At 40.5% G+C, this 11,873-nt stretch overlaps 1 protein-coding gene across 1 annotated transcript in view; it reads left to right on the top strand.

Annotated features, from left to right (window-relative positions):
• Positions 1–216: 216 nt before the first annotated feature.
• The window catches only part of LOC120943786 (carboxypeptidase O-like), a 45,890-nt gene continuing 34,233 nt past the window's right edge, over positions 217–11,873 (top strand). Inside the window, exons 1-3 of the mRNA XM_040357331.1 lie at positions 217–370; positions 8,985–9,060; positions 9,701–9,825. Of these exons, the coding sequence (XP_040213265.1) occupies positions 291–370; positions 8,985–9,060; positions 9,701–9,825 (281 nt within the window). The 5' untranslated portion in view covers positions 217–290. The remainder of the gene's footprint in view (positions 371–8,984; positions 9,061–9,700; positions 9,826–11,873) is intronic.

Genomic DNA, 11,873 nt, shown 5'->3' with positions numbered 1-11,873 from the left:
TCAACATTATAATGCACATTGACAGTCACATGCTGCTGTCTGAGAAGTGTTATTCAGGCTTCTTACATAACTGTATTCCATTTGCAAAAAGAAAAAGATATTTTGAAAAACAGGATTTGCGGTGGAGCGTATATATTTTTATTGCTCATTTGCCATCCTGATTGCAGGGTGATAAAGTTAACATTATCTATATAACAAGGTCCAGGGAGGGCATAAATCTACACAGATAAGTAACAAAGGTTTTTAAAGAACCATCAACACACTACACTACACATCATTAAGAGAAAAAGATGAAGCTTATTCACTGGATAGTGTTCTTGCTGGGAGCCTTTATATATGGTGGGTCATGTTTAAAGGTGGAATTTAATGGGTAAGTATTGCAACAATGTTTTTTTCATTATTTTAGAAAAAACTAAACTCATTAATGTTAAAATAATAATGATAATACTAATAATAATCATAATAATAGCAATAATATTTTCTGCTTGAAGCTGTATTAAACCCAAAATGTAATATATGATAGCTTACAAATCATTAGATATGGTGGCAGCATTGGTTTTCTTTTTTGGCTTTATTCCCTCTGTTTTCACCTGGTGATCTGGTCAGTAACATACCTCTTGCATTAGATCACCCGCAATCTGGATGAAGAAGCACAACAAACAGCAGAACAGTAGTGTTAGATGTACTAGAAAATTGAAATACTCAAACAAATTGAAGCCAAAGATCCAGATCACACTTTATAATCAGTTTTAACAAACAGTTTTTTTTTCTTTTGGTTTTACATTTATAAATAAACATTGATATTTGTAAGCACCCCTGCCATTTTGAAAGCGGGAGTTCTCCCGATTTTTTTTTTTTAACATTAGATTCATGCTCATTTTGTCTAGGGGAATCGGCTAGTTTTTTTAAAAACGAAGCAGTACTTACCGTTTTAGAGATAGATCTTCTCCGCCGCGTCCGGGTATGGGTCTTCGGGACTGGGCGTTCCTATTTGATTGACAGTCTTCCGAAAGGCTTCCGACGGTCGCATACATCGCGTCACGAGTAGCCGAAAGAAGCCGAACGTCGGTGCGGCTCTATACGGCGCCTGCGCACCGACGTTCGGCTACTTTCGGAAAATCGTGACGCGATAGATGCGACCGTCGGAAGCCTGTCGGAAGACTGTCAATCAAATAGGAACGCCCAGTCCCGCAGCCCATACCCGGAAGCGGCGGAGAAGATCGCTCTCTAAAACGGTAAGTACTGTACTGCTTCGTTTTTAAAAAAAACTAGCCGATTCCCCTAGACGAAATGAGCATGAATCTAATGTTAAAAATTTTCATTTCCAGGTGAACCTCCACTTTAAATGTTTTTTTTTATCCCTGTAACCTGATATATTTGAAAGTGAACTGGCTGGATCACCAGATGAAAATAGAAGAAAGAAAGCCAAAAGAAGAAAACAAATGCAGCCATCACATCTTATGCCGCATACACACCATCACTTTATGTGATGAAAAAAAACGACACTTTCTGTGAAGTAAAAAATGACGTTTTTGAAACTTCAATTTTCAAAGACGAAGTTGCCTACACACCATCGTTTTCTCACAATGATCTTGCAAAGTGAGGTTACGTTCCACCACGTTTTTCCATTGAAGCTCGCTTCATAAGTAGCTTCTGGGCATGCGTGGATGAAAAAACGTCTTAGAAAACGACGTTTTTTGCTACACACGGTCAATTTCTGTGAAGTAAAAAGTGCACTTTTGAAAAACGACACATAAAATTGAAGCATGCTTCAATTTTTTTTGGTAGTTTTTTACAAGACATAAAACGACGTTTTCCCCCACACACAGTCAATTAAAGTGACGTTTTTAAAAACGTCATTTTTTTTCATCACATAAAGTGATGGTGTGTACGCGGCATAAGAATTGGTAAGCTGCAATATAAAAAATGTTTTTTTTGGGGTTTATTACGGCTTTGATGCAGATGTAAAGTCCTAAGTGAATGGCATTTACTTTTACAAATTACACAGTGTATTGTAAGCTGCAACACAAGTGGTTAGCTCTTCGACCTAGCAGCACTAGGGTTGTTGGTTCGAATTCTCATCATGGCACTACCTGCATGTTCTCACTGTGCCCGCGTGGGTTTCCTCTAGGTACTCCATTTTCTTACCACACTCCAAAGACAAGCTTGTAGGTACTGTAAACTGGCCCTAGTATGTGTATGTGCGTTAGGAACCTTAGATTGTAAGATCCTTGAAGGCAGGGACTGATGTACATGTTTATTAATTATGTAAAGTGCTGCATAAATTGACAGCATTATATAAGTACATGTAATGAGTTACCAGCATGGTCATCAGTGTCATCATTGGAGTTACCAGCAGGGTCAACAGTGTCATCATTGGAGTTACCAGCAGGGTCAACAGTGTCAACAGTGTCATCATTGGAGTTACCAGCAGGGTCGACAGTGTCATCATTGGAGTTACCAGCAGGGTCATCAGTTGTTGTAGATTATAATTATAGAACTGGTAGGGGTAGCTTGCAAGGAGAATTCTGTTAAGGTGCTTTGTAATTTTCTTTTTTTGTCATAAATTTCACAATAACATTGCATGTTCCTTCATCTGCTGTTCCACTTTAGAGAACCTTTCAACATTTTGGTCCATACTCTCTAACTGTAATAAAGCTGCATTCACTTTTGAGAACACGCCAGCTAACCTCCTGACTGTAAACTCCTTTTGTACTTCTTCCATTGTTTCCTCCTTTTCTTCCTCTTCCTGTTCTAAGTGCTGTTGTGCTTCCAACTCTATTAAATCTTCATTACTTAGCTCTCCCTAAAAAAATTCCAATTCTTTAATATCTGTCACTTCATCATCTACATGTAAGTCAAGTATGTTAGCAAGTTGCAAAATGTTTTGATTTATAACTTCAACATCTGTGGGGCAGATCCACAAAGGAAGTACGCCGCCGTATCTACTGATACACCGGCGTACTTTCAAATTTCCCGCGTCGTATCTTTGTTTTGAATCCTTAAAACAAGATACAACGGCATCTGGGTTAGATCCGACAGGCGTACGTCTTCGTACGCCTTCGGATTGTAGATGCAATTCTTCGGCGTCAGCTGGGTGGCGTTCCCGTCGTAATCCGTGTTCAGTATGCAAATTAGCTATTTCCGACGATCCACGAACGTACGAGCGGCCGTCGCATTCTTTTACGTCGTTTCCGTTCGGCTTTTTTCGGCGTATAGTTAAAGCTGCTATTTGGTGGCGTACGCAATGTTAAGTATGGCCGTCGTTCCCGCGTCGAATTTGAAAATATTTTATTTTGTTTGCGTAAGTCGTCCGTGAAAGGGGCTGGATGGAATTTACGTCCACGTCAAAACAATGACGTCCTTGCGACGTCATTTAGCGCAATGCATGGCGGGAAATTTAGGGACGGCGAATGCACAGTTCGTTCGGCGCGGGGACGCGATTCATTTAAATGAAACACGCCCCCTACTCGCCGATTTGAATTACGCGCCGTTAGGCCGCGAGAGATACACTACGCCGCCGTAACTTACGGCGCAAATTCTTTCTGGATTCAAAGCTTTGAAAAATAAGTTACAGCGGCATAGCGTATCTCACATTGTATGTCACGTACGCAATTGTACGTGAATCTGCCTGTGTCTTTAAACCCTTTGCTATTGTTCACAAAACACTTTAAGCATTTTTCCCATATACCCTGCATACACTTTTCTGTTACTCCCTCCAAGCTGCACCAATACCTCAGCAATGTTTTTTATGCAGTGTAAAATGTTGTAAGCTTTCCAAAAACCATGAAGGGTAGCTTCATCATTTTCAGTTGCTGCTACAGCTTTGAAAAAGGTGGTGTGCAAATAGTAGGCCTTGAATGTTGCTATTGCACCCTGATCCATGGGTTGTAGGATAGCAGTTGTGATTTTAAGCAGATACACTACCATTACATCTGGATGTAGGTCATCAAGATGTCGGGGTGGCCTGGGGCATTATCAAGCAGGAGGATCATTATAAAAGGAACACCCTTTTGCTGACAGTAATGCTTGACTTAGGGTATGAAACAATTGATGAACCAGTCACCAGACTAACCTGCTTCCACGCACTTGGTTTCTGTGAACGATAGATGAGGAGAGTCTTTAACTTGAACCCAGCAACATTTCCTCCCAACAACAATGTGACCTTGTCTTTAAAAGCCTTAAAACTGGGCATTGTCTGGGCAAAAGTCCAGTTTTATCTGGACAGTAGCCACCTTTTTCGATGATTTTATCAAATTCAACCACAAATTTTTCAGCTGCTTCTACATCTGCACTTGCAGCCTCCCCACTGATACTCCGATTATGGAGGTTGAATCTCCCACAAAACCTTTAAACCATCCATGGCTTGCTGTAAATGTTTCAGTAAATTCTTCTCATTTGTGCACTTTCAAATTCTCAAAAATACTGCGTGGTTTGGTTTGAATCAATAAAAGACTCAAAGACTCATTGGCATTCTTTTTTCTATTTGGTCTTCAATCCATACCACCACCAACTTCTCCATGTCATGAATGAGGCCTTTCCGCTGCCTAGTTATTATGGCTTGATATCCTGTCGATGATTTTACTGCCTCTTTCACACTATCCTTATCCTTTAGGACTGTTGAAATGGTAGAATGTGCAAGTTCCAATTCACTTGCTTTTTCTTTTACTTTCTTGCCAGCTTCATAGTTCTTAAAGATCTTTGTTTTTATATCAAGATTAATAGCTTTTCTTTTTTTTCTGAGCACTTTCTGCAGGTGCAACCACGCTTTTTCTTTTTTTCTGACATGGTGTGAGCAATACCTGTACAGTACAAGAACACATATTGTTACAGTACTGTACATAAAGACATAAAACAGTACAGTGCAAAGACATAGGAGATAAAACAGTACACTATAAAGAACACTGGAAGGGGCATTTAGGAGAACCGAGTGCAGTACAGTACATACCTGTAAAACAACAGGCCATAAGTGAGAGTGAGACTGATGCTGAATGAAGACATGATGTCCTGTGCGTGTTTCGGGAGAGCTGTTCGTAAGTCCGATCGGTTGTTAAACGGGTAAGTCGTTAAACGAGGAGTATCTGTAGTACTAATAATATAACCAAAAGCAGAAAAGCTGATTACTTCAGGGAATATTCTCACTGTTTTTGTTAATTATTAATACATAGGTTCCAAAAATTTGCTCTAGATTTTTAATTACTAGCAGGTATTTTCTCATGACAATTGTACTTTAATTGATGCTTGCAAGGTGAAAATATTTTTGAAAATACGAGATATAATAAATATGAATACCTACTGTATATATTTGCTCTGAGGTCACCACTGTAACATTTATAATATTCTGGGAATATATTAATCAAATGTACTCTGACCTTTGACCAACACACTAAAATGTTACAGTGCATTGCCCTTTGGATGTTTACAACTGCTTGCGTTCTGTTCCATCTTTTGCAGGCTGTAAGTGGAGTCAGCTTGGCATATTATCACTTAAGCTATGGATAATTTGTAATGTTAAATAAAATATAACATTTAAAATCACATTCAATCACATTTGCTGCCAAGGCCTGCGCTCCACATTTACTCAGCTAGCAGTACCATTTTTGCTAATTTTTCCATTGCTTTTTTTATTTTTTACAGCTTTCGGAGTTTGTAAAATACCCCCCCCCCCCCCAAACCATATATTTTCTGAAAGCACATGACCAGTAGAATAAAAATAAGGTGCTACTGATGATTTTTAAGGCCCAGCAATATTTGCAAAAATGTTTATCACATCGATATTTTCACTAAAAGCACTAAACTCATTATTAGCAGATAACAGCAAATTTTACAAAATTCTTGGCAATTCCTACTAAATCTAAGGCCTCGTACACACGACCAGTTTCCTCGGCAGAATTCAGCTTCCGACCGAGTTTCTGGCTGAATTCTGCCGAGAAACCCGGCCGTGTGTACACTTTCGGCCGAGGAAGCCGACGAGGAGCTTGGCGAGGAAATAGAGAACAGGCTGCCTTACACTGAGCCCTTCCCCACTCTCCCCTTACATGATCAGTGTCCTCCAGGCAGGTCCTCTTTCGGAGTCTGGACAGCTCTCTGTCAGACCAACAGAAGGGAGGTGAAGCAAGTCATGACAAGTGGAGAAGGTTACATTCTCCTCCTCTAATGCGGGGCCTATGCAAGAATTTCATTCTGACAGGGCGGGTATTGGGTGGAATTATCCCATGTAAGCTGCTGATTTTTACAACCCTCTCCCTCCTGGCACCAACAGGTGACTGCTTAAGCTGCCTATGGCTTGCGCCTACCCTGCTTGTAGTGTCCTGTCTTCCTGGGGGCAGCGCCGCCCCCCCTGAAAAATGCCACCCAAGGCGTGTTTGCCTCGCTGCAGTTATGCCCCTGGCTATATAGTGTTAAATTTGATGTATCCTTTGACAGTCTTTTTAAGTCAACAGTCCTTTTGTAAGTGAATTGGTTATGCATGCACTTCCAAAATTCAATCAATCAGTAATGCAACAGTCATAAGTGTTTGTTAATAAAACAATATTTGATAGAGATAGAGCCACCCATGAAAATGTACTGCTCAAACTTATGGGCCGTACACACGACCGAACATGTCTGCTGAAACTGGTCCGCGGACCAGTTTCAGCAGACAAGTTCGGTCGTGTGTAGGCCCGAGCGGACAGGATTCCAGCATACATTTGCCCGCCGGGCCTTTTTCCAGCGGGCAAATATTTCTGGACTTGTTTTAAAACAGCCCGCTGGAATCCTGTCCGCTCGGACATGTTCGGTCGTCTGTACAGACCTACCGTACATGTCCGAGCGTACATGTTTGGTCGTCTGTACACGGCCTTAGAAGTAGAAACAATTTTGCCGGTTTTAGGATGTTTAGGTGGAAACAGAATAAATGTAAATTTTAATAACTTGAGCATGAAACTCATTCTACCTAGATGCTCCACTTTGCCCTGATGTGTTTCACCTAGGATGGATTCTTCATTAATGACAATCATGCTTTTAAACAAATACGATGTGACAAATAATGTGACATAGGATGAACACACCTTCTGAAGAAGCCATTCTCAGTAAAACATGTCAGAGCAAATTGGCAGCCACTTAGGCCCCCCAAATTGGCAGCCACTTAGGCCCCCCACATAAAGCCAGCAACTTCCATTATTTGCATATGATTATTTCCCACAGAGTAGAAAAGCCGCTTAGATCCACCAGATATTTTGGCATGTAAAAAGCATGTCTCACAACTCACTTGATTACCTATAGCAGCTGTTTCTGGTTCAGCTACATTGTCTATAAACTAAAAAAATGTAATGTGATCGGTAGCCGTTAGTAACAACTCAACAAATTATTTAAATAAAAACACCCCATTCACAGGAATGAATTGTTATTTAACAACTGCAAGAATTTATTTCTCTCTTTTTTTTTTTTTTTATCTCATCCACATTTAATTATGTCCACCCAGAGGCAAAAACCCATGTAGTCTTTGCGAGATGCCTTTCACATACATTTTGTTACAAAAAAGTTTGAGGTCCTCTTCACATCCTGTGATAAAAGGAATCTCAACACACTCAATACAGTAGTGGGGTAACACATCCACAATGCACCTGCCTTGAAAAAAAAAAGACATGTCTGATTTTTACTGCATTTTTGTGCATTGGGAGCTCATTGCAAATGAATGGACTGCCCTAATGCAACACATTATAATGAACTACACAAACCATGTTAATGAGTTTATTAAAAAAAACACTTATCACACCATCACTTTATGTGATGAAAAAAAAACACGTTTTGAAAAACGTCAATTAAAATGACCTTGTGTGGGGGAAAACGTTGTTTTATGTTTTGTGAAAAATGACAAAAAAAAAATTTGAAGCATGCTTAAATTTTTGGTGTCGTTTTTCAAAACGTTGTTTTTTGTGTCAATTAAAATGATAGCGTGTGGGCAAAACGACGTTTAAAACAACGGGCCAAATCCTCAAAAGACATACGCAGGCGGATCTGCTGTTCCGCCTGCGTATCCCTGTGCCTATCTTTGGAACTGATCCACAGAAGCAGTTTTCCAAAGATAGGCAGAAGATCCGACATCTGTAAGAGACTTACACTGTCGGATCTTAGGATGCAGTACCGCATCCGCCGCTGGGGGCATTTTGTGTCGAAATGCCACCTAGCGTATGCAAATTAGGACTTATGGCGATCCACAAAGCTTTTCAGCTTCGTTTTTTCGCCGTAAGTTTTAGTTTGCATGTATAAAATTAGGGCTGCTTTTACAAGGTGTAAACTGTTTACACCTTGTAAAAGTAGACCCTTCTTCCTCGCGACGCGTTTTTTTTTTTTTTCGCTGTATCTTTTTTTTTTTTCGACGCAACTTTTTTACCCGGCGCGATCCTCAAAACTCGGCGTATCGTAAAAACACGCGATGCACGTCGGGAAAAATGACGTCACGGGCATGCACAGTACGTCCGGCGCGGGAGCGCGCCTAATTTAAATGGGAATCGCCCATTTGTATTAGGAACGCCTTGCGCCGGACGGAGTTAAGTTGCACTGCCGAAAATTTCCAGGTAAGTGCTTTGAGGATCGGCACCTAACTTGGGAGATTTGCGCGCATGCTCAGAAGCAAGTTATGAAGCTAGCTTCAATGGAAAAGAGTGCTGAACGTAACCGCGCTTTGCTAGAGCATTTTGAAAAAACGATGGTGTGTAGGCAACTTCGTTTTTGAAAATGAAGTTTCAAAAACGTTGTTTTATTTCATGATTTAAAACGTCGGTTTTTTTTCATCACATAAAGTCATGGTGTGTACGCGGCATTAGATGTAAATGATTAAATGAATAAAACAGAATTTTCAGTCATAAAAGTGAGCAAATTACACATGGTAATGAAAATGGCACATGCTTCTTTAAAGAATTAACAATTTTGTTTAAAAAAATATAGTAATTTGTCAATGGCTTCTGTTGATGTATTTTGAAATATTATAACATTTGTTACAGAGATCAAGTGCTCCAAATCATTCCACAGACAGCAAAGCATGCTGAATATATACAAGAATTTACCCAAAACTGGCAGGTAAGTAAATCTCATTCTACTAAGTGTAACAGAACCAAATATTATGCATTTAAAATGAAAACTTCAATATCTTTAGCTTGGTTCATCAAATTTAAACAGAATCAAATTCACATTATTTTTATGATATATTGCTGTTTGTTTATGAGTTACACGCTGAGCACTACAAAGAAAATAAACCCTTCAGCCTCACTTTTTAGCTACTGCTTAGCAGAGTTTGTTTGTACTTTAATAGAGCATCTCATAATAACATTTCAACTTTAATTTTCCACTTAGAGCAACTTATCATAAATGTAACCTATAAAGAATAAGCTATAAAGGAGACAACTACGCAAAACTCATAATTCACTTATAAATGGCTACAAAAAAACATTTTTTTTTTACATTATTAGAACTATGATAGAAGTGGAATTTATTTTCGAACCAAAACATAACTTTTTGTCTGTGGTCAAAGCATTGCTTGTTTGGATGATTGGTTGCTTATTATCACTGGGGTGATTTTTTGTTTTGTTTTTTGCTTTTATTCTTTATCAGAATCTACAAAGCTGAAGGAGTTTCAAAATAGAAAAAGAGCTTTAGCAGACTTTTTATATACATTTGTACATTTTAATTGCATGTATGTGTATATTTCTTCTTTTTCAAGCTGGATTTGTGGAAACCAAATGATCCTGAGAGAATTCACGCAGGACAAGAGGTCCATGTCCAGATACCATCTTTTCATCTCAATAAAATCAAAAATACACTTCTTCAATATAACATTCCATATAGGTATGTTCTTTTATATAGAGCATGTTTGGAGAATAAGGAAATAAGGCTAATCAAAGATCTTTTCATCCTCAAACCTACTGCACGTTTGTAGCCTTCCATGATAATGTTTGGAACTTATATTAAAAGTGAAGGGTACACATGATATACATTTTGTACCACTGTAAAAAAAAGGGTCAACACTAGAGTTGAGCGGACACCTGGATGTTCAGGTTCGGACCCCAAAGCACCTTGTCCCCATGTTGATGGGGACAAGGGTCTCATCCCCACAACCCTTGCCCGGTGGTTGTGGGGGTATGCGGGCAGGGGGCTTATCAGAATCTGGAAGACCCCTTTAACAAAGGGGACCCCCAGATCCTGCCCCCCCCTGTGTGAAATGGTAATGGGGTACACTGTACCCCTACCATTTCACGAAGGAAGTGTAAATAGTAGTTTTCAGAAAAAAAACACACACACCGTAGAACAAATTACTTTATTAATTAAACCAAATAAAAATCCAGCGGTGAAAATAGACGATCAATGCTGCTTGCTGCTCCAGCGTCGGGTGATGTGTCCAGCGACGGGTGATGTGTCCAGCGACGGGTGATGTGTCCAGCGTTTGGTCCAGCGATGAGAACATCCATCCATTCAGAGCACAGCTCAGCGAATGACGCGCCGATGCTTTGACGTTTCTTTTATAGGGGAGGCGGGCCACGCGTCACGTGACCCGTCCCGCTCTGACGCAAGCGCTGTCCCAGTGATGTAGCAGAGTGTGCGTCAGAGGGGGACGGGGTCACGTGATGCGTGGCCCGCCTCCCCTATAAAAGAAACGTAAAAGCATTGGCGTGTCATTCGCTGAGCTGTGCTCTGAATGGATGGATGTTCTCATCGCTGGACCAATCGCTGGACACATCACCCGTCGCTGGACACATCACCCGTCGCTGGACACATCACCCGTCGGTGGACACATCACCCGGCGCTGGATAGACACAATGTTGGAGCAGGAAACAGTATCGATCGTCTTTTTTCACAGCTGGATTTTTATTTAGTTTAATTAATAAAGTAATTTGTTCTAAGGTGTGTGTGTTTTTTTTCCTGAAAACTACTATTTACACTTCCTTCGTGAAATGGCCCGCATACCCCCACAACCACCGGGAAAGGGTTGTGGGGATGAGACCCTTGTCCCCATCAACATGGGGACAAGGTGCTTTGAGGGGGCACCCCAAAGAACCCTCCCAATGTTGAGGACATGTGGCCTGGTGCGGTTCAGGAGAGGGGGGGCCGCACTCTGTCCCCCCCTCTTTTCTGCGGCTGGCCAGGTCAACGTGCTCGATTAAGGGGTCTGGTGTGGATTTTAGGGGGAACTCCACGCCATTTTTTTTTAAAATTTGGGGTGGAGTTCCCCTTAAAATCCACACCAGACCTGAAGGGTCTGGTTATGGATATTTAGGGGGAACCCTACGTCATTTTTTTTTTAAATTGATGGCGGGGTTCCCCTTAATATCCATACCAGACCTAAAGGGTCTGGTTATTGAATTTGCGGGGACCTCCGCGCATTTTTTTTCCCCGAACTCCGAACCCGAACCCGAACTTTCAGCAATTATTCGGGTCCGGGTTCGGGAAAAACCCAAAGTCTGTATCGAACCCGAACTTTTGTCAGCTTAGCTAAGAGATTGTTTATTTAGGTTAGTAAATAAGGTGAAACTGTGTTTATGTTGACTACACAATTATGAGCAAGAAAAATGAACACAACACTAGAGCAGTCATCTAAAGTGATACCTCAATCAATATGGATAATTTCACCCTAAGGACCCCTGTAAAGCAATCGATGTGTGTATATTATATAAAAATATATGGACCAAATAGTTAGCCCATCTATAGTGCATAGTCTAAGGAGAAGTATCTTGACCAGTTTATATATTTGGCATGCTTCTTTCATGCCAGTATAAAGAAGTGAGACCCATTTTTGCATTGGGACTTTAGATCTAGAATTGGGAGTTAGACCTCACCTTTTCCCATATATGATCAGGAATTATCTTTATTGAATTTAAAATCTCTGGCTCTACAAAGAA

This window comes from Rana temporaria, chromosome 6 (genome assembly GCF_905171775.1).
Source record: "Rana temporaria chromosome 6, aRanTem1.1, whole genome shotgun sequence".
In the NCBI taxonomy this organism is placed as follows: Eukaryota; Metazoa; Chordata; class Amphibia; order Anura; family Ranidae; genus Rana; species Rana temporaria.
This window is presented reverse-complemented; position numbering and strand designations above follow the sequence as displayed.